The following is a 22578-nucleotide window of genomic DNA, read 5'->3' as shown; positions in this document are numbered from 1 at the left end:
CCGGGTGCTTACCTGGTGTTACAGAGCGAACGACTACTGGCTTTTCACTCCCCGCCACGAAACCAAACCCCAGCACGGGGTCCCTCCTCATCTCCACACTCCGTGGGGCCGGAGGGACGATTTGGTAGCTCTCCAACCGAGGGTCGTCAAAGGGGATGGCCTGCGTCATGTGACTGTGGGAAAAGCACACACAAAGGAAAAGAGGCATCAGTGTAAGCTTTTGACGATGGCTTGGCAATCACATCCTCTCCTTCGAAACTTTCTACTCGCTGTTTGGGAGACAGTGGGGAAGATGCGGGGAGACGCCTCATCACGCCTTTTGCGTGCCCTCCTTATTCCTTGAAAACACGAGCTCCACTTCTGCTTTCGGCCTTTCCACTGGCTGTTCCCCCAACCCCAATGCTGGTCCTGCAGCTACACGTGTGGCTCAACCGCCGCGCTCCGAAGTCTCTGCTCACAGGCGACCCTGTGGCCACACGCTGGAACGCAGCAAGCCTGCTCCCTGTACCCTCTTCTACGTTTCGTGTCACAACACTCAGCCCCTGCCTACGTGCTACAGAACGCACATCTTTGTCTCGTTTCTGCCCGCCACACTCGAGCGTAGTCTCCGCGAGGGCAAGGAACTTTGCTTCATTCACCGATTTATCCCAGCTGCCTGGAACAGTACCCGGCATAGAGTGGATTTCTTAAGAAATAATCGAATGAAGAAGTAGAGGAAAAGATACTTCTTTGTGGAACACTATCAATTGATAACCGATAAGCTGAGAAAGAGCCTCAGAAGAGCACGGAAGCTGAAGTCAAAATAGTGGCTTATTGTCCCTCAGGGCCCACGCCTTGTATGCCAGAGTGTCGGGTCACAAACCACCTCCTGGGACTCTTAATGAAGTCTTCACTCATGGACATTATCCAAGGCAGCCTTTCTTGAGGGAAGAGTTATTAGTTTGGACACCAGAAATCTCCTTTAAGTAATGTGAGGCACTATTACCTCAATGACAGGGACTTTATTCAATTTTCTCTCTTTCTCATCCTCAATAATTTTGTAAAAGATCATTTTTAAATACCTTGAAAGACACTATTCTATATGCCATCTGCACAACATATTGTCCAAATGGAGAAAAAAAAAAAAAAAGACTGAGGAGGACGAATTCTGTGGTCCTTTTGTGCAATGAATAAGGTGAGAAAAAACGGAAACCTTCTAGGATCTGTTCTTTACACATATGCCACTAAGAAAATAAAAGTTTAAAATCCCCTTTAAACAGAAAGGAAAAGGGGCGCCTTGGGGGGCTCAGTCGGGGGGGAGTCTGACTTTGGCTCAGGTCATGATCTCCCGGTTCGTGAGTTCGAGCCCCGCATTGGGCTCCCTGCTGACGGCGGGGAGCCCACTTTGAATCCTCTGTCCCCCTCACTCTCTGCCCTTCCCCTGCTGGCGCTCTCTCTCTCAAAAATAAATAAAGCATAAAAAAATATAGACAGAAAGGAAAGATGTCTTCGATTAAGCAGCCTGGAATGCTATGAACAAGAGAAGCATGAATGGAGGGCAAACATATTACGTGCTGCATAGGCCAACACTCATCTGTTCTCTTATTTCGTCTTCAGAACACCCCGCAGGAAGGGCGGTTTGACCCCACTACCTCCCCATGGCAAATGCCAAAAGAGAAAGAATAACCGGGTCAAGGTCACATGCTTCTCAGATGTAAGGCAGGTGCAATTCACACCAGGTCTCCTAAATGTCATGCGCTTGACCAGCTCCCTCATTTGCAATGACAGTGCAAAATAAAAACGTGGGAACCCTCATTTAAACATACTTAAGAACTTCAAGGCAGAGGAATGGGAAACCCATCCCAGGGCCCCGGGTAGTGTGCTATCCCCAGCGTTCCCACTACCTTTCTAGAAAAGTCCAAGCCCAGAGTGGCGGTGTTACAGGGTCAAAGGGGAGGGGCTGTCTTCTGTGAAGTCACAGATGTCTGTCTGGACCCAGAGATTAGACATGGCTACTGCAGTGGGCAGACCTCAGGCCGGCACAAGGTCACAGGACGGAGCCTGGCAGGCTAAAGGACAGAACTCGAAGCCCTGATGAAATCAGCACAATTGATGCAGGGTGAGCCCCAGTGTCCAGGACAGCAGCCTCAGACAGGGCTCTTGGGAACTTGACCCTCTGACATGGATCCCTCACAGGCCTGAAAGAGGCATGGCTCTGTGTGCCTGGGTGAAGAAAGGGGCCACCGAGGGATGGTGGCCACTGTTCCGTTCTCTTGTCTTCTTTATAAGACAGCATCACCTCAGAGCATGCGGTTCTTGAGCTACCCTTGGAAACGAGCCTCTCCTTTTATCCCCAGATGGAACCACAGGGAAAAAAAGGGAGGGGATACCCACATTTTTAGGGCCTGGCCTTGAGCTCTTAGTTTGCACCATAATCCACAGAAGACGATCGACATGAAGAAGACTGTAAAGTGACCTGCTCATGGTTGCATGGGTTGCAGAGCAGAGAAGTGAGCCCTAGTTGGCCAAACTTTCCTTTTTTTTTAGTTTTAAAAAATTTTTCATGTTTATTTATCTTAGAGAGAGAGAGAGAGAGAGAGAGAGAGAGAGAGAGAGACATACAGACAGAGTATGAGTGGGAGAGGGGCAGAGAGAGAGGGAGACACAGAATCTGAAGCAGGCCCCAGGCTTCTAGCTATCTGCACAGAGCACGACGATGTGGGGATCAAACTCATAAAGCGGGAGATCATGACCTGAGCCAAAGTTGGACACTTAACCGGCTGAGCCACCCAGGCGCCCCAGTTGGCCAAACTTTCAATTCCAAGTTTAGAAAGGGACTGGGGAAGGCTTTTCCCCTCTACGATTGCCACTTCTGTGAAAAGCTTCCAGCACTGGCCCCCAAACTCGGCTGGACGGTCAGAATCACCAGGGAAGGATGGAAAAGTCCTAATGCTCAGGCTTCACCCCAGACCAATCACATCACAATATCGGGACGTGTGAGCCAGGATCAATTTTGAAAGGATCCCTAGGCAATCCCAAAGTGAAGCAAGGTTTGGGGACCATTTCCTGCTCAGGGAAGGGTGGTTTCTAGCTCTCCTTCGAGGTAATAGGAAAAGAGAACACAAATGATGTCCTGGATCGCCTCCTCTGGCGTCTACTGCAAACGTAAGTTAGAATATTTAAAGCGTTTGGAGCTTGATTATTCTCTTTCCGCTACATGATAAAGTAATAGCCTCCAATTTTTAATTCATCATTCATTCAAGAACTATCATATTATTATTTTATTAATACCTGACATTTATGAAACACTAATTTCATGCTAGGCAATTTTTGAAATTATTTCCATACGTTAGTTCATTTAATTCTCCGAAACAACTCCATAATGCATTCATTCAGTCAACAAATACTTATTGAACGCCCACGGGCTTCTCGGTTCCAGGAATACAATAGGAACCAAAGCAGAATGAAAATAATACAATATTCACTCTAGTGTTCAGAGACAGAAAATGAACTAATAAATTAGGAAAATGCATGGCATATCAGGTCTTTAGAAGCACTGAGGAAAAAAATAATGCTGGGAGGAAGGGGAGAGTCACGGGGTGGAGACACTTCGTGATTCTATCGGGGGGCAGAAAAATATCTGGGGGAGGAGCATTTTGGGCAGAGGGGCCACCAAGGGCTGAGGTCCTGACATGGTCTGTGCCTGGGGAGGGTGTGCCTAACAGGTAGCCCGAGGGCCAGTGGGAGGAGGCGGTGGGAGGCAGGGAGGGCGGTGGTTAAGGAAGTGATCACACAGGCTCTTGAAGGGCTTCGTGTTTTGTTCTGAGTGAAACAGGCAGCCTTTGGAAGGTTCTGAGTGGAAAAGCGAGGTGACTGACGGCTGCTCTAAAGAGGACAGACGGGAGGGGCACTGGCGGGGCGGGGAAAGCTTCTTAGGACCCACTGCACCAATCCTGACAAAATATCAGGATTTTTTTTGATATCCTGCTATCAAAATGGCAGAGTGGCAGAGAAATCGTTGGGGTTTTAGTGTATTCGGAGGCCACTCCAACAGAGAGGGGCTGGGACTCCTACTCTGAAGCCTTCCTGCACACACAGGACATTGCAAGCGAGGACGGCCATATTACACATTGTCTAAAGCGACTCCTGTATCCTGCTGGATCCAAATCGCAGGAGACATTTTCTCTTCAAGGAGCTAACACTTTATGGTTTGACCAGAGACACACAAATGTAAGTGCCCAGGTAGAGGGCAAACGTGAGACTGATAAGGTACTTTGCAAGTCAGACTTTAGAGCCAGACTCTCTAAAGCCGAGTCCTGGCCCCTCCACTTCCCGGAAGGGTGCCCTGCACAAATCACTTCTTTACTGTGTGCCTCAGTTTCTTCCTCTGAAAAGTGGTGATGATAAGAGTAACAATCGCATAAGACAGTTGTAAAAATTACACGAATGAACAGAAGGGAAGCACGTAGCAAGAGGTCTGGCACGCAGGAAGCACGCGGGAAGCGTTAGCTGCTCTTTTCATCTCTTGAGGTCAGTGAATAGACAGGAATAGGTTTCATATGTTATGAACTCATTCACTCTTAAAATATGAAAACAAACTCAATATCGTTTCAAATGCCGATAGCCCAATTCTCGGTGAAATGCCACACAAACCCTAGCGAAGCTCCGAGACCTTTCGTGTGAAAAGTCTTATCAAAAGCAATGACACAATAAACACAAATATAAACTGACTCACATGAGTCAATACTATACCAGAATACAGACAAAGAAGAAAGAATAAAATCCAGGCTCTCCAAGGATTGAATCAGTGAGTTTTCCTCTGCCATGTTTCTAGAACCATAAGTGAACGCTGAGACCAGCGCTGACTCAGGAACCCACATTGTGGGCAAAATGACACAGACAACGTGACATGGGTCTGCCTCCCTGCATTGTTGTTTCCCCACCCAAACAACGTTTGAAACTCCACTGCATGTGTATTTTGTGGTTGATGCCTGTTCTAGCATTTTCGTCTTTGTTTATAGTTTTTTGTCCTGTTTTGTCTGCATTTTGAGGATAACGTTCCGATGGCGTTATTATTTTCTTGGTCTAGAGGTGGCATTTTCCAAATAAGTGATCTAAAAATAATCAACCTCTGTCTTTTTTCCAACAGGAATGGCTCCACACTAAAATGCTCCCCCATGAAACATCATTTTGTTCTTTGTATGAAGGCAAGCACTTCTTGGCTTTCTCCTTGCAGTATTTCTTAGAAAGATGCTTGAGTCCCTTTGCAATGAGCCGAGAAAGCAACATCTCTTCTACCTGCTCAATATGCTTCAGTGAATTCTGGTGCTGAGGCTGGCGGAACACAACTGATGAGCTACACAAACCCCCACCCCCTGCTCCCAACCTTTTGCAACAAACACACACAGATAGGCCAGAAACCTATGGACCTGAAAACCCAGGAAGACGTGTCCATTGAGATTGAAAGAATAATCTTCCTGTTTCTGACAGCTTCATTTTAAAAGGAATGATGGTGATCTTGCTGTCCACAACAAAAGGACAGGGCTTGGGGCGCCTGGGTGGCTCAGTCGCTGAAACGTCCGACTTCGGCTCAGGTCATGAGCTCACGGTTCGTGGGCTCAGGCCCCGCGTGGGGCTCTGTGCTGACGGCTCAGAGCCTGGAGCCTGCTTCAGATTCTGTGCCTCCCTCTCTTTCTCTGCCCCTCCCTCACTCGTGCTCTGTCTCCCTCTCTTAAAAATAAACATTAAAAATAAAAGATTAAAAAAAAAACAAAAGGACAGGGCTTTCTTTGATCACTGGGAGCTTTTCTTCCTCCACAGAAATAAAAGACTGATACCTCCAGTGTGTCACAAAGAGTTGCTTGAACTAGCAGATAGAACGCTCTGAGATGATTCCATTTTTCCATGTACTCATTAGAGCCAGTGAGGTCCTTTTATGGACTATGGGCTGAGCGGTCAGATTCTGGAAGGAAAAACTAAATTTAGAAGTCATTATGTTTGTTGTAAAATTTAAAAACGTAGGGAGACGGTGGCAGAGAGGGCACCTGGGGAATGAAGACTGGAAGGAAAAGAAGTATAAATAAACATATGTGTCTGAGCTCTACTCGAGAAGGTCGTGGTTGGGGGTTACTTTTCAGGGATGGCCAGCCGTGATTACATGAGAGCATCTTGGCAGTACCGTTCTCTGCGATAGACTGAATTATTCTTCATTTGCTCCCCAGGATGTGATCGGCCACCATATGCCACAATGCTTTTCAGAGCCTCCCACTGTATGCTACATATTTCACCGCCCCTGGACTCTGCTCACATCTCACAGCCCAAAGCGTATCACACGGCTGAGCCCACATGTGACGAACAAAAAAATGCCCCTGTGGTTGGGCATGTGCTAGCGCTGCTTCGTCAACACCATGAGAAGACCATCGCGAGGAAGCTGCCGCCCCTTCAGCTTGGACTGCAGAACAGACCCATGGGGAACAGACCAGAACAGGCAACTCAGTAAGGAGCCAAGTGTAGCAGAGCTGCCCTGCCCCCCTGGCCTAGATCAGAAAGCTGAACAAGAGCTAAGAAATAATGACTCTATGGCACTGAATTTGGAGGATGTTTGTTATGCACCAAAAGCTCACTCATACAATCTGTAGTGATTTCCGTATTATTTTAAAGCTCTGGAATTTCACATCCCAGAGGGTTCTAGCAACCTTATTCTCCACACCATTTATGACCGAACGTTACATTTTACAACATAAGAGACACTTCCAAAGGAAACTTTCCCACTCGGTATCTCAGTTGACATGACATCCACAGGAACCCTATGGTCTATTCTTCATGACTTTCTCATATCCCTGATTGGACTTGACTAGCAGTGGCTCTCAATGCAAGGGTCAAACTTCACAAGCCCTACTGTGGCCTGTGAGGGGGGGTCTAATAAGAAAAGCTCTGAACAAGAGTTCTAGGGGTGCCTGGGAGGCTCAGTCGGTTGGGTGTTGGACTCTTGATTTCGGCTCAGGTCATGATCCCAGGGACATGCAATCAAGCCCCGCGTTGGGCTCTGTGCTGAGTGTGGAGCCTGCTTAAGATTCATTGCCCCCCCCCCCGCCCCTCTCCCCTGCTTGTGTTCTCTGTCTCTCCAAAAAAACTAAAGACTCTAAATGAGGCAAACCAGAATTCCTCAGAACAAGAACAAGGAAAGAAAAAGAAAGCTGAAGTATGGATTATTACAGCTGATAGGTTAGAACTAAGAGAGGTCACGGAGTAGATTAGACCCCTCCATGGGTTTCCAGCGAGTCAATATTATGATGATATGTATGGTAAAATAACATTCTGAAAGTAATTTTTGCTTGGTTCTCATGGAGTTTTTTCCTCTACTGGGTCTGATGAGAAAGACAGGGGATTGGCAGTCCCTTCCCTTAGGGAAGATGCATTTACAGGGTCCAGAGCAAAAACTGACTGCAGATAACCCTCTTTCCCGACTTTTGTTTCCTGAAAGTCTGAATGGCATGGCTAAGGAGGCAAGGGCAGATGGTCCCCGTGAGGTGGTAGAAACTTCAGGAGAGAGGACATTGGTGGTATGTCTAACAAAACACCAAGATCCACAGGCTGAGCCTAAAGAAATGACAGAGTCCGTGAACTTCAGGGAACCACTCAGTCTTGGGCTAGGGTGTCTCAGGTACTGAGAAGACTGCAGAGGCCTGCTTAAATTTCTGCTCTACATAGATCCAGAGGACTTCTGAATATTCAACACGATGATATTCCAATTGCCAACCAACAGGAATGTAATATGGTGATACTCACACATGACTTTAGGGAGAAGATCTGTATGCTAAGTGAGAAAACAGTGTGAGTAAACAGCATCTCTGAGGGGAAGGAGAGAGGGGAGCTGGAAGAGAAGTGACTGAGCTTGGAGGGAACCCATCCTGTGCAGGGACATCACACCAGGAGATCCGGAAACTCCCTTGTATCTGGAACGACCTCCTAGTCAGCCACTCTACAGTTCCATTCTCGTATGTCCATGGGATCCCATCCCTCTGATGATACATGCATTTTGACACTAAATCCTATGTTTCTGAAAGCAAATCTGGGCAAGCCTCTGCCCTTGGGGGATCAAAAAGGCCCAACCATACGCTGCCACTGGAGAGAAGTTAACTTTAATATAAAAATAAATAAGTGCACATAATGTGTTTCCAGCTCACATAACATACTGAGTCTCATGCGTTTCACTTTCATGAATACACATATTGGGGGTTCAGAAGAACTTAACCTTCACTCATCAGGTCCACAGGCCACTGTCACTCAATTCCATAACACATCAGGAGGATTTAAAGATTTACAAGTGTTGGGGCGCCTGGGTGGCTCAGTCAGTTAAGCATCTGACTTTGGCTCAGGTCATGATCTCACAGTCCATAAGTTCGAGCCCCGCATCGGGCTCTGTGCTGCCAGCTTGGAGCCTGGAGTCTCCTTCGGAGTCTCTCTCTCTCTCTCTCTCTCTCTCTCTCTCTGTCCTTCCCCTGCTCTCTTTCAAAAATAAACAAACATTAAAAACATTAAATTAAAAAAAAAGAAAGATTTACAAATGTTTAGTCAGGCCTGGAAGCTTACGCAGTACTTGAAAAGCTAAGAGAATCCCGAATGCCCACACTGAAAACACACAAAACGTTTAGAGGAATCCTGTTGGAGAATTTTATGAGGGCTTGAAATCAATGGGACTCCTTAATAGGCAGACGACAGACGAAAATCTCCATTCACATCAACCTAATTTACAGATTGAATGCCATCCAATAAAGATATTTTCAACAGTCCGCTTTAACTAATGCAACAAAGAGAATTCTCAATTTTATATGATCATATAAAAGAACACTTTGAACAAGAAAAACACTGCTTGTCTAGCCCGACAAGAATACCGGACCCTATTATGAAATGACAACTCTTCGGATGCTCTGACACTGGCACAAATATAGAAAAGGATAAAATGGGGGAGTCGCAGCTTTGACTGGGACAAAGCAAGTGTTCCAGGGTAAATTTAGAGATGCCTGCCCTCTAAAAAAATTGAACGCAAGCTAGGCACCAAAAAACAGAAGAACTTCAGCATGTCAATAATATGGTTGGCTGTGAAACAAAACCATTAAGTCTTTTGTCCAACACAGAGGTTGTTGGCTGCTACCTGGTGACAGTGAACTAAAAGAGTGGTCTCTTCCCAGTAAAGGAGATGTCATAACAATGAATGAGGAAGTAACCAATTTTTTAAAAGAAACTTGGGTTGTGGTAAGAATGTAGGGAAACAGATGTTTAGAAATGATCCTACCGTGATGTGCTTGTTTTATTGAAAATTATGCAAATATGTATCTATAAAAACAGCAGCCTTGGAAAATGGGGAAATGAATTTTTCTAACCTGTTTAAAAATCCTCAAATGAAGCATTTCAGTGGACTCATTTGTTAAATGAGTTGAACTCATTTGTTAAATATAATAAAACGAAACATCTTCCATTTGGTTTGTGAGAACAGTTGAGGGACGTTAAGGAACATGGAAACTTTCTGGGCGAATTAATTTCTTTCTTTCTTTCTTTCTTTCTTTCTTTCTTTCTTTCTTTCTTTCTTTCTTTCTTTTCTTTCTAAGTTTATTTGTTTTGAGAGAGAGACAGCGCAAGTGGGGGAGGGGCAGAGAGAGCAAGGGAGAGAGAACCATGAGATCACGAGCCACCCAGGCGCCCCTCTGGCTGAATTTCAACAGTCACTTGCGTAGATGAGATTGTTACGTTTCTGTGGTTCCTTTTTTCCTCCAATGGCAGTGATTAAAACCAAGCAAAGAGGGGCACCTGGGTGGCTCAGTCGGTTGAGTGACCGACTTCGGCTCAGGTCATGATCTCACAGTTTGTGAGTTCGAGCCCCGCGTCGGGCTCTGTGCTGACAGCTCGGAGCCTGGAGCCTGCTTCCGATTCTGGGTCTCCCTCTCTCTCTGCCCCTCCCCATCTCATGCTCTGTCTCTCTCTGTCTCAGAAATAAATAAACATAAAAAAAAATTTTAAAAAAAATAAAAAAAAAAAAACCAAGCAAAGAAAAAAGCTGAACTTGCAGACAGACCCTGAAACTTTTATTCGATGAAGTGGTAAACTAAGACGCTCAAAAATAAATAAGGATCCTCAATCACTTTGCTGTCATTAAAATATTGAATAGTCTGTAATGCAGCAGTGACAGCAAAATGTTTACGAGTGATTAAAATGTATGTCACCGTCAACTCATCTTAACGTAACATCTTTTGCACATATGCTTTATGCCTTCCATATTTCATTTACAGTTGGGTGGTGTGTATATGTACATATATATACAGATATATATATGTGTTACAAATAATACATATTCAGAATTTGCTTTTTTACTAATAGGAATGGAATACAAAAGCAGAAACTGGAGATTTCTATTCTGTATAATCTGACTTAGGCTGCAGGACCAAAAAATGTTTTACATACTCAAACATGATGGACAAAAATCATTGCTACTACAAAGCTCAGCATAGCCCTTAAAAAGTCCAACTCTCACATTCTGATCTGTTCTGAAGCATTTCTAGACCCCTACAAGTGGAGGCGCCTGGGTGGCTCAGATGGCTAAGGGTCTGACTCTTGGTTTCGGCACAGGGCAAGATCTTGCGGCTCGTGGGTTCCAGCCCCGTATGTGGCTCTGTGCTGACAGCGCGGAACCTGCTTGGGTTTCTCTGTCTCAGAAATAAATAAATAAACATTAAAAAAATAAAAACCTACAAATGAAGTCAGGAAGCAGCACATTTCCATTCTGCTTGTCTAATCCTTGCTAATCCCATCAGGCGAGATAAAACAGGGTGGCCCTAGGTTTGGGTGACAAAACGATAGGCAAATTGATGGTTATTACATGTGCTCTTGCTTTGGGCTCCAGAAGGTTGAACCCTTTGGGGGTTGGAAACACAACCACCCCAAATCTTTCTGTTTCATTTGGCACCTATTGTTTATAGAGCATGACGTATTACAGGACAGGGCAGGGCCCGGGAGACTTTTTCATCATGAGCGATTACCCTTATTTTTTTGTGCCTATAGGAAAATCCATTTTTGAACAAAAGACTTGATAACAATGAGCAAAGCCTTTCTCAAACATGTTAAAATCATCCCTGCGGGCCTGTAAGTTTGTCTCCATCAAACTAGATTCTATCCCTACTTTAGGGCAGTACATGGGGAAGCAGAGGGTTGAAGATATAGGGGGTCCATTCCCCATCCCAAGGGGCTATTGTATATTTCTGTGATCTGTGTACATTTGAAAATTTCTTTTATAGTTTTATACTTGGAAACTGAAAACAATCCCATGGGTTTGTAGATTCAAACTACAAGAGTGTGTGTTATAGAAACCGTGATCTAAGACAATATTTAAAAACATGAATTGATTTTGCGGCATCTGGCTGGCTCGGTTGGTAGAGACTAGGACTCTTGGTTTCGGGGTCGTGAGTTCAAGCCCCACATTAGGCACAGAGTTTACTTAAAGTAAATAAAGAAATAAATAAAATGAGGGGATTAAAAAAACCCCATGAATTGATTTTTTAAAAAGACACTTTTAGAGAGATGATTAGCCACACTTTATAAATTTCATGATTTTATAATCTTTACACAAAGGATTTGAAAAAGTGATTAAGTGGTAAGGGTTCCTTTGATGACTAACTTCTGATAGAAGTTAAAAGAAGCCAGCAAGGAAATCCCAGAATCAAAGGTTTCAGCTAACAGTTCTATTTTAATTAAGAAATTGTGATCTCCTAATCTTTTCTGCACTTACGTAATTATTCTCAGCACCTACCTAGAGAATTTAGTTTCCTTAGACGTTGATCTCCATTACTGCCCAAAGTTACGTATCTTTCCTGTTCTGAGTTGTGTGTGTTTGCTTGTGTTTCTTCTCTTCTAAGCTCCCTACACATGAACTGAACCTCTCTACCCCGGCCCCAGATCCAGGCCTGGCTTCGTCTCTACCTGCTCTGTGCAGTGGGAGCTCTGCCCTTGTGGGCGGCATCACGTGGGCCCCTTGCCCAGGTCCCAGGTGCTGCTAGTCTCTGCGTGCCTCAGTGGGACTTGTTGACGTCTTTATCTGTGCCTACATCTATCCATTCCCTGCCAGGACTCAACCGCACACCATCCCTCTCTCCAATTTAGAAAGCTTCTAAGTTCCCAAAACAAACGCTGCCTCGGGAATAGCGCTGATGGGGAGTGTCCTCATCCTGACTCCCACTGAAAAATGTAATTACAACTTCAGCTTTGATTCTTAGCCAAGAACAATAAACATTTCTGCATTGAGAGCAGTAGTGAGATCAATTATTCAACCAATATTTATTTATACTATATCAACCATACCTATATTTATACCAACGGTTCTCAAAAAACAAATAAATCCCAAACAAGTACCTATTAAATAAACATATTTCTTTCTGGATGAAACACATTTTCCACATAGAAGACTTTAGCTTCATGTACTGACCACTGTAGAACTAATTTCCATTTGCCTACTTTAAATGAAAAGCGAGCTTCTTTTTTCTTAACTGAGGCATTTTCTCTGGTTGTCTCTGTGAAAGTCTTCTCAGTAAACATTTGTTTCTGGTCAACGTTACCCACAGGGTCACCATTTTCATGCTTTAGAAGAGTTGATATGCTCACTGGAAGATTCTGTCTCCCATCTTCTCTCAGGCTGGCAGGAACTGACTTCTCAAATTTGGTCAAAAGCAGTCTCTTTGCTTATTTATGACGGATCAAATTTGAACTGCTACTAATTCAACAACTATTTAATGGAACCTTTCTACGTGTCTGGGACCTGGGATGTGACTGTGATTCAGACCAACATGTATGTATTCTAGCACAGGTGTCAGGAAATTATAGCCCATGGGCCAAATCTAGCCTCTGCCTGTTTCAGTAAATAAAGTTTTATTGGAACACAACCATGCCCCTTTATTTACGCATTGCAGCTGCTTTCGTGTTACCAAAGCAGAGTTTGGTAGTGGTGACGGAGGCTTTCTGGCCCACAAAGCCTGAAATCTTCACTATCTGGTCCTTTACAGAAAAAGGTTTGACAAACCTTCTTCCAGTGGAAGGACAGAGGCAATAAAAATCCAATAAACATACACTATATCTCATATTGTTGGTGGCTGATAGCTTTTACGAACAAAAATACAGCAGGATAGAGAATGAAAGGGGGTGGATTGTTTTAATAAGACACGAGGGGAGGCCTCTCTAAGGAGTTTACCTCTGAGACCTGCACGAAGTGAGGGAACGAGTTGGGAAGTGATCCCTGGGTCAACTATCTCAGGCAGAGGGAAGAGAGATGCATAAAGGCCTTGAGAGAATAGTCTCCGAGCCATTGGTCTACTCATGCATTTGTTCCTTTATTCAAACAAGTTTTAGTTCAATGTGCTGTGAAGTTCTCCTTGGTTCTGTGCCCTCAAAGAAATTCCAATCCCATAGGAGGAGTGACGGATACAAACATCTGAGTATAACAGACGACTAGAGGCAGGTGCCCCTGAAAGATACACCCCATACTTTGGGGGTACATTCCATGGGGATACTTGATCTAACCTAAGGGCAGTCAGTGGGGACTGGGAAAGACCTCACAGAGTAGATGCCCAGGGAATGAGTCTAGAGATGTGAAGTGGAAACTACCGGATGGACAAGGAAGGGAATTACATTCCAATCCAAGGGAACAGGAAGCAAAGCCATAGAGGCATTAAAGAAACCGGTGTTTGGGACAAGTGTAAGTGTTACTTGTTGGGTAATGGGGGAGAATGTTTAAGAGAGAGAGAAGTATCAAGAAAACTACAAGCCATGGGGCGCCTGGGTGGCTTGGTCGGTTAAGCGTCCGACTTTGGCTCAGGTCATGATCTCACTGTCCGTGAGTTCGAGCCCCGCGTCGGGCTCTGTGCTGACCGCTCAGAGCCTGGAGCCTGTTTCAGATTCTGTGTCTCCCTCTCTCTCTGCCCCTCCCCTGTTCATGCTCTGTCTCTCTGTCTCAAAAATAAATAAACGTTAAAAAAAATTAAAAAAAAAAGAAAAAAGAAAACTACAAGCCATGTTAGAATGCTGTCTGGTATCAGACACACACCCTTTATGTAAGGATGAGTACATCCTTCCTGGAAAGATCACAGGCTCTAAAATCTATCACTTGCTTAGGATCTGGTATGCACTGGCTAGGAAAAGTAAAAATCCTGAAATTCTCTCCACATTCCAGGAGATGAAAGAAGAATAAAAAAGTTTTTAAAAATGTTTATTTATTTATTTTGAGAGAGAGCGAGAGAGAGAGCAAGTGAGCATGAGCAAGCGAGCAGGGGGTGGGGAGGGCTAGAGAAAGAGAGGAGAGAGAATCCCAAGCAGGCTCCCTGCCATCAGCTCAGAGCCTGACACGGGGCTCGATCTCACGGAGCGTGAGATCATGACCTGAGCCCAAACCAAGAGTTGGACGCTTAACTGATTGAGCCACCCAGGTGCCCCAAAAGTAGAGTGCCTTAGAAAATAAGGCCAACATAGTTTTAAGTATTAACTTAAATGTGTATACTATTAATTTTATTTATGAATCACACTGTTGTTCATTTTGAGGGTTATAGTTCAAAGGATTACACAGTTTAAACAGAATCCAGACTGATAACATTTTCCAGTCATACCTTCAGCTTTAGCAAATGAGATGTCCAAAATAGGTTCCATTAATTCATGATCAGATTTATCTTCCAAGGACTCAGTTCTATTTGTCAATACCACTATTGAAAACCACTTCAACAATTAGTCTTTTATCAACAGCCAGTTCATCTACCCAGATTTTTGTCATCGTTAAAGATGATGAATTCAGCGCCTGCAAAATGCTTATTGACTGTGCCGTGTGAATCTAATTGTAGGATCTAAAAGGGCAAAATGTTTGTCGGTTTCCCTAAAGCTGCAAGATCCCTACAGCTAGGCTGGTAATCAATTACATTAATTGAGTCCGGTTCAATGTGTTTAAGGGATGACTTTTATGTTAATGACACTCTCATGTGTCAGGGGCAATAATAATCACCTCACACCATCAACTCCAGATATGCATTACTCCCAAGGAACCTTAGATTAAGATTTATTGGTGATTAAAAATTTAAAAGACAAATAAAAGAGGAAGGTAACCCCACAATAAATGCTCCGAATCATATGTTTGGCCATCATCTGTATAGACAGCGGGACACTTGGGGGAGTGTAAGTTCACGTGAATCGAATTGAGAGGAGGCTATAGAACATTTCAATACCACTATGGAAATCTATTCCTGGAGAATGCATTGTTTAGAAAATGACTTAGCAGTCAGCCCAACTTTCCATTCTCACCCCTGACTAGGACCCAGAAGTGGGGATCTTCAGCGTACGTCCATGTTCCTCCCATGACACTTGGTATGTGGTCCTAAGGTTTGAAGGGTGCAGTCAAGCTAGACTCGAGGTGCTGGTGAGCAAGAGGAAAGTAGACTGGGAAGAAACCAGAGGATGTCGTTGTTCAGACCCCATTCAAGCAGGGAAGGCCTTCGATTTCAGTATGAAGAGAATAGGCACTGGGAGAAGAATGGCCAGTATATTCCAAGACAGTGAATTTCCCACCATGGGTCTCCATTTCAAAACAAAATATTAAACAGAACCATTCAAGAAAGTACGGCAATACCCTGATATTTTCCGTCTCTCCTTGAATGCTATTTGCTTAAACCTATTTCATTTTTCAGACCCGATTTAGATGATAAGCTAAATCATACTTCAAATTCTTCCCCATTAGTTAATCTAGCATTACCCAGGCATCTGTGCTTTTAAAAAAGGGCCTTCCAGGTGATTCTGGTGCAGGATTCAGGACCACACTGTGAAAACCATTGGGTCAGTGGGACACATCCTAAGAAGAAGCTTCAGGGATAAAACAGACAGCCAACCTCCATATATTTTCCAGTTTGCTTGCTGCAGTTACCAGCCTCTTTACATCTTTTTCCCGGTGACTGTCTTGAGAATCCGAGTTCCCAGATGGAGAAGCATTTGTGGGAGGCAAAAGCAATTTGCGATGAAAAATAATCTCGTGGCTAGAACGAACATTTGCCATTATATTAGCACCAGTCCGGAACATTCTCAAGGAGTGAAAAGCATATAGATTAGAGACATGCCTCTCGAAAGCCTATTGTATGCGGCCCGGTTGAGAACTGGTGTGCGCCATCCACTCCTGGGCAAAGGAAACAGCTTTTCATCGTTTTGTTTTATCTTACTGCGCTGCTCCCTCGCAGACCAGATCTGCTGAGACTTGACAACATGCCTACCTGAACATCTGGAGTCTAAACCAAGTTCGTTTTATAGACCTTGGCCGGTGCACGTGGCGTCGCCTTTCGTCTTACAAAGAGAACTTGAGGCAAAATTTTACCTTGTTTCATACAGTTAGGATTCATTTGGATAAACTCAAAATAGCTCAAGCCTTCAGAGGACACGCATGCTTCAATCTATACTGAAACTTTCTAAAAGCTCAATTATTTTTGAAAATAATTAACATGTGTCAGCAGTTTCCATTTTACTAGATGCAGATTTCTTGTGATCATAATTGATGTTTAACAAAATATGAAACATAGGCATTTTCCATGACATATATTTAGCAATTTTATGTATGCCTAATTAACGTTGTCACAGCAGTGTTCATTTAACTCAATTGAAGGGCTAAAAAGTGTTTTCAGCTTTTATTAGTGTGACATTTGTTTTCTGGGCCACACAAACCATGGGGATAAACAAGTCAAAAAGCCAAGATAAAACTGGGAGAGTCTGCCTCAATCCTTCTTCACCTTTAAAAATGGGCTTTCAAGGGGCGCCTGGGGGGCTCAGTGGGTTAAAGATCTGACTCTAGATTTCGGCTCAGGTCATGACCTCACGGTTTGTGGGATCGAGCCCCGGGCTGGGCGCTGGGCTCTGTCCTGACAGTGCGGGGCCTGCTTGGGATTCTCCCTCTCTCTCTCTCTGTCTCTCTCTCTCTCTCTCTCTCCGTCCTCTGCTCACACACTTGCTCTCTCAAAATAAATAAACTTAAAAAAAGAAATAACATGCTGTCCTCTTCTTCACAGGTAGTATCAATTCTCTTCAATAATTTATACTCATTTATCTAATCATTCATTCATTCATTCATTCATTCATTCATTCATTCATTTAGAGTGTGAGTGTGAGGGGGGCGGAGAGAATCCCAAGCAGGCTCCGCACCGTCAGTGCAGAGCCAGATGTGGGGCTTGAACTCACCAGCCGTGAGACCACGACCTGAGCCGAAACTAAGAGTTGGACACTTAACCGGCTGGGCCACCCGGGTGCCCCTCATTTACCTAATCTTTACGTCAGTCTGTTAATCGGGCACCGTGCTGGGCCCCGAGGAAAAGAACTCTTACGATAAAAGGAAGAGATGCTGCTAACATGCACTGAGCTTGCCAAACACTGTTTGCAATTATATATACGCACTGCATTTATCCTCGCCATGAAGCCACTAGGTGGGTAATATTTGTATCGTCTATACTTGAGGGCACTGAGGAACAGAGCAGTCACATTTATTATTATTGTTATTTATTTATTTTTGAGAGAGAGAGAGCACGTGAGTGAGTGGGGGAGGGGCAGAGAGAGAGGGAGACACAGAATCTGAAGCAGGCTCCAGGCTCTGAGCAGTCAGCACAGCGCCTGATGCGAGGCTTGAACTCACGGACCGTGAGATTGCGACCTGAGCCGAAGTTGGACGCTTAACCGACCAAGCCACCCAGGCGCCCCGAAAATACTTCTTTAAAAAAGTTCAAAATGGAGTCACTTGTACGAAGTCCCAGGTCAGCAAACCACGGCTGAATACGTAACCTAACCACAGTTTCATCCTCTCCCGGGAATGTAACCTCTCCACTCTATTTGGAATTGCATGGTCAGCACTACTGAGGCAATTGACCCGATAGACCCTGCCCATCTCCCATCCCCCTTAGGAAGGAGGCTTTGTCTGCAACAATCTTTGCTAGAAATTTCTTTTTCCTACCCCTTCTGTCCATAGAAGGCTTTTATTTTGTGCAGTTCTTTGGAGCTTCATTCTCTTTGCTGGATGGACTGCTGCCCGAGTCAGGAGTCATTGAATAAAGCCAATTAGATCTTCAAATTTACTCAGTTGAATTCTGTCTTTTTTTTTTTTTTAAACATACTAAAGAATACATTTAGAGCCTTGCGGCAGAACAGGAATTTCCAAGTATAATGTGAAATCCAAGAGCGACACAGGAAAAGACAAACAGGTTCAACTACACGGTAATTTAAAAGGGCAATACCATAAGCAAAGTTGCAAGACAAAATGCTGTCAGAAGATGTGTGCAAATCACACAGAACAGACAAATGTAAAATGTACGTAATAGATAAAGAGTTTGCACGATTCAGAAACCAGAGCTAATCCAATAAAAAATGGTGAAGTATATGATCAGGGATATAGATGAAAATCATAGAAATGGCCGAGAACGTTCTGAAAGATAGTCTCACTGATAAACGCAAAGTAAAATACTGCTATATCACTTTTTTCCCCTTGATATAAAGATATAAGGTGTTGCAACCTGTTCTGGGAGGGCCGTCATAAGCTTCCAAAATTTACATGCCGTATATTATGGGTCTCAACAATTTTCTTTCGAGGCCTGTGTCCTGTAAGATAACTGGGTAGTGCTGTGTACCTAAGGATGTGCACTGCAGCACTTTATTGAAAACAAAAATAGGGGGAGAAGAGGAGAATAAGGCAGTGCTCTTGCAAATTAAATATATTCTTTCAGGGGGCGCCTGGGTGGCTCAGTCAGTTGAGCATCAGACGTCAGGTCAGGTCATGATCTTGGCGGTTCATGAGTTCAAGCCCTGTGTTGGGCTCTGTGCTGACAGCCCAGAGCCTGGAGTCTGCTTCAGATTCCGTGTCTCCCTCTCTCTCTGTCCCTCCCCCGCTTGTTCTCTCTCTCTCACTCTCTCTCAAAAATGAAAAACTATATACTTTCACAGGCAATTCAATAGAAAGCTTGAAGGATAAAATTTTAAAAATTCTTTCAGACATCAGAATAACAAGACAAGGTGTTGGAAACATAAAGGCAACAACAATAACAAAAAAATTACAAATGATCAATTCAGAAGAGCCAACACAAAATTGGTAAGGATTTCTAAAACCAAAAAGTGAAAAAACAATAGGGAGAAAGGAATTATCAAATGATTCCAAATCGTCTCTGAGCTGAATGAACTGAGAACTTAGCTGGAAAGCCTTTAGCCTCACAATAAAAGCACCTTCACACCTGGATGCATCACTATGAAATTTTAATACACTAAAGATGAAGAAATTATCTTTAAAGCTATACAGAGAAAAGATACATTGAGGATAAAGGAGTGAGAATCAGATCATTATCGGACTACAAGGACTGAAGGCTGGAAGGCAATGTAGCTTGAATTAAAACATCCGTGGGAAAATAATTTTCCACCGAGATTTCTATGTCAAGTGAGAGGGCAGAGTAAAGACATGTCCACGACATGCAAAGATTTACAGAGGTTACTGCCCGCTCACACATCTTCTCTAAGAAAATGGCCAGAGGATGGACTCTAATAAAATCAAGAGAGAGAGGTCAAGAAAGTCAGGGCTCCAACACAGGAAAGAAGGAAGCAAAGTCATAAGATGACAGTTTGGTTGGTAGCTCAGAAAATCATCATTCCAGATCACGGCAGGATGAGGAATTCAGTGGGGACAAGGTTGGGAAGGAAGGTGGTTCCAGAGATTTGACTCTACCATTGAGAAGGACAAAGTATTTAAGACAGGACATGCAAGGGGGGAAATGAAAACACAGAGACTGCTAGAAAATAAAAATTAAAAAAAAACAACTTCAAAGTAGTGGCAATATAACCAGCAATAATTAGTGATACAACGAATACCATATAGTCATGATAAAAATTAAAACTTATCAGCGAGCTTGTAGAATCAACCTACAGATAGGGCCCAAAAGACTCAGTAATGATTACAGAACAACTGTAAAAGTTTTCAAACTTTGCATTATTAAGGACAAAATATGTTTAAAAAAAAAAAAAAAATATATATATATATATATATATATATATATATATATACATACATACATACATGGGAAAGAAGGGGGTTAAGGAGAAGGGTAAGGAGCTAGAAGGGCGCCTGAAATATATTTTCATTTCACCAAGTGGAAATTGATACTGTCAGGACATGCTGTTTACAGTGTAAGGAAACAGAAATGAAGGTATGGTCTATCAATTAAAATCACAAAGATAACTGACAGTAACAACTATCCTGAGAAAAGAGGAGCGCTAGAAGGAGGTAGGGAATGTTGCCTCTAATCGAGCCAGTATGTGACAGAATGAGCAACAGTAGATCAGGTCTAAAATTGCCAATCTCAGAACTACCAGTTTAAGCAGAATACGTAGAGCAGGAGTTGGCAGGTAGTTTCCTGTAAGGGGCCAGATGGTAATTATTTTCTTTTAATTATTTATCTTTTTTAAGTTTATTTATTTTGAGAGAGAGAGAGCGTGCGCGAGCAGGAGAGGGGCAGAGAGAGAAAGAGAGAGAGGGTCATAAGCAGGCTCTGAGCTGTCAGTGTAGAGCCCCATGTGAGGCTCAAACTCACAAACTGTGACATCGTGACCTGAGCCAAAACCAAGACTCGGATGTTTAACCGAATGAGCGAGCCACCCAGGCGCCCCCACACGGTAAGCCTTTTTAGGTCATACGGTCTTGATCGCAACTACTCAACTTTGCTACTCAACCTTGCTGAAGTAGCACAAAAGCAGCCATGAAAAAAATGTATAAAGAATGAATATGACTGCGTTACAGTAAAACTTTATTTACAAAAACAGGCAAATGGCCATAGTTTGCTGAACCCAGATCTAAATACACAGGGGAAATCATCGCACTACAAACACTACAGAGCATGATTTTAAAGAAGAGAGAGACATTAAAGACATTAAATTTACTTTTTCATTTAGCTCCTAGGAGGAATGCTTTTCCTTGATTCGTAAAGTCCCGTCAAGAACAGAAATGCCCCACTAATATTAAACAATGGAAGCTTTTTCCCAGTATTAAGGACAGGAAAGATCAGTGACCAAAATGTACTTAAATTTAAGCTTTCTTCCAGTATTTGTCCTGGTAAATCACTGATAAATGCATCCCCTTGGCAATCTTAGAACTGAATACCACTAGGTTCTGAACTCCTTAAGGGCCGCCTGGCTGGCTCAGTTGGAAGGGCACACAACTCTTGATCTCAGGGTTGTAGGTTCGAGCCTCACGTTGGATATAGAAATTACTTAAAAAAATAAAATCTTAAAAAATAAATAAACTCCTTGAAAGTTGCATGATGTCTCTGTAAGTTCAGTCTCCGTCTGCCACAACGTACGGGATACAGTCGGTGTGCAAAGCATACTTGGAAAATGCAGATATAACAGCCAAACTTATCAATTCAGGCACACTCAGTTTAAGTTAATAATATTTTATGATGTTTCACAAAGAATTCCAGAGATGTAACTCCCCACATGAAATTTTAGAGCCCTTGTTTTAATTTTGAACTTGGCATAGCCACCTTTGCTTTATCTAGTTAGAAGAAACAGAAAGACTATAAAGCAAGACGATGAATCAGGGTTAGAAACTTTTGTAAGGTTCACTTCAGGCTGTAGAATTGCATGATGAATAACAGGTCCTTTTGTATAGGTATTTCAAAAGCTATCATAAAATCTTTTAAAAATATGTTTAAGGCAGGGCACCTGGGTGGCTCAGTAGGTTGAACACACGACTTGACTCTTGATTTTGGCTCAGGTCATGACCCTAGGGCTGTGGGATCATCATTGGGCTCTGTATTGAGCATGGGGCCTGCTTAAAATTCTCTCTCTCTCTCTCTCTCTCTCTCTCTCTCTCTCTGCCCCTCTTCCCTGCTGGTGCGTGCTCATGCTCTCTCTCTAAAAAAAAAAAAAAAAAAAAAAAGAAAGAAAGAAAGAAAAAAGAAAAATATTTTTAAGGCAAAACTCAAAATGCACTGCTGATGATAAGCACTTTCTAAAGTTTGAGAGTGATATCTATTAACATTGAAGAGGCAATCATATTCAAGTTTCCAGTGATTCATCAATTCAAGGAATTGCCTTCTCTCATGAAAATTTAAAAAAAGAAAAAGGCTCCCATGGGAACTTAAACTGTGTTAGAAATGAATTGCTTATTTATATTACACCCCCCCTTCCCAACACCAAAGGAAAGTTAAAGCAAAGAAATAAAATTTTGTGATTGTAGTTCACATACAGCCTTGTCTATACACTGAAGCAGAACCACACTTCATCATTTAATTATAGATAGTCTCACATGATAATTATGCAAAGTAGACTTTCATTATGTCTCAAATTGAGCCCTGAAAAATGTGGATTCTGTAGGTGGAAGGAATCAGCTGATGAATTTTTGCTATGGAGCTCTGCCCTGTTAATCACAACCATGAAATTGGAGTGTAGGGTGAGGGAAAGAAAAAAGAAAATGTTCGGTAGAAACATCTGGAAATAAATCTAACTCTCCTTTTAGGAAAAGTGCTGCCTTTGAAATGTTATGGCTATAAATATTATTTTATGGGCATTATAAAATCATGC

The 22578-nt window shown here is 43.2% G+C and overlaps 1 protein-coding gene across 2 annotated transcripts in view; it reads right to left on the bottom strand.

Moving 5' to 3' along the window:
* The window catches only part of FRMPD4 (FERM and PDZ domain containing 4), a 185971-nt gene that overhangs the window by 87648 nt on the left and 75745 nt on the right, over window positions 1–22578 (bottom strand). For both annotated transcript variants that reach the window (XM_032592190.1, XM_032592189.1), the window contains exon 2: window positions 13–173. In XM_032592190.1, the coding sequence (XP_032448081.1) occupies window positions 13–173 (161 nt within the window). The remainder of the gene's footprint in view (window positions 1–12; window positions 174–22578) is intronic.

This window comes from Lynx canadensis, chromosome X, assembly GCF_007474595.2.
Source record: "Lynx canadensis isolate LIC74 chromosome X, mLynCan4.pri.v2, whole genome shotgun sequence".
Classification (NCBI taxonomy): Eukaryota; Metazoa; Chordata; class Mammalia; order Carnivora; family Felidae; genus Lynx; species Lynx canadensis.
This window is presented reverse-complemented; position numbering and strand designations above follow the sequence as displayed.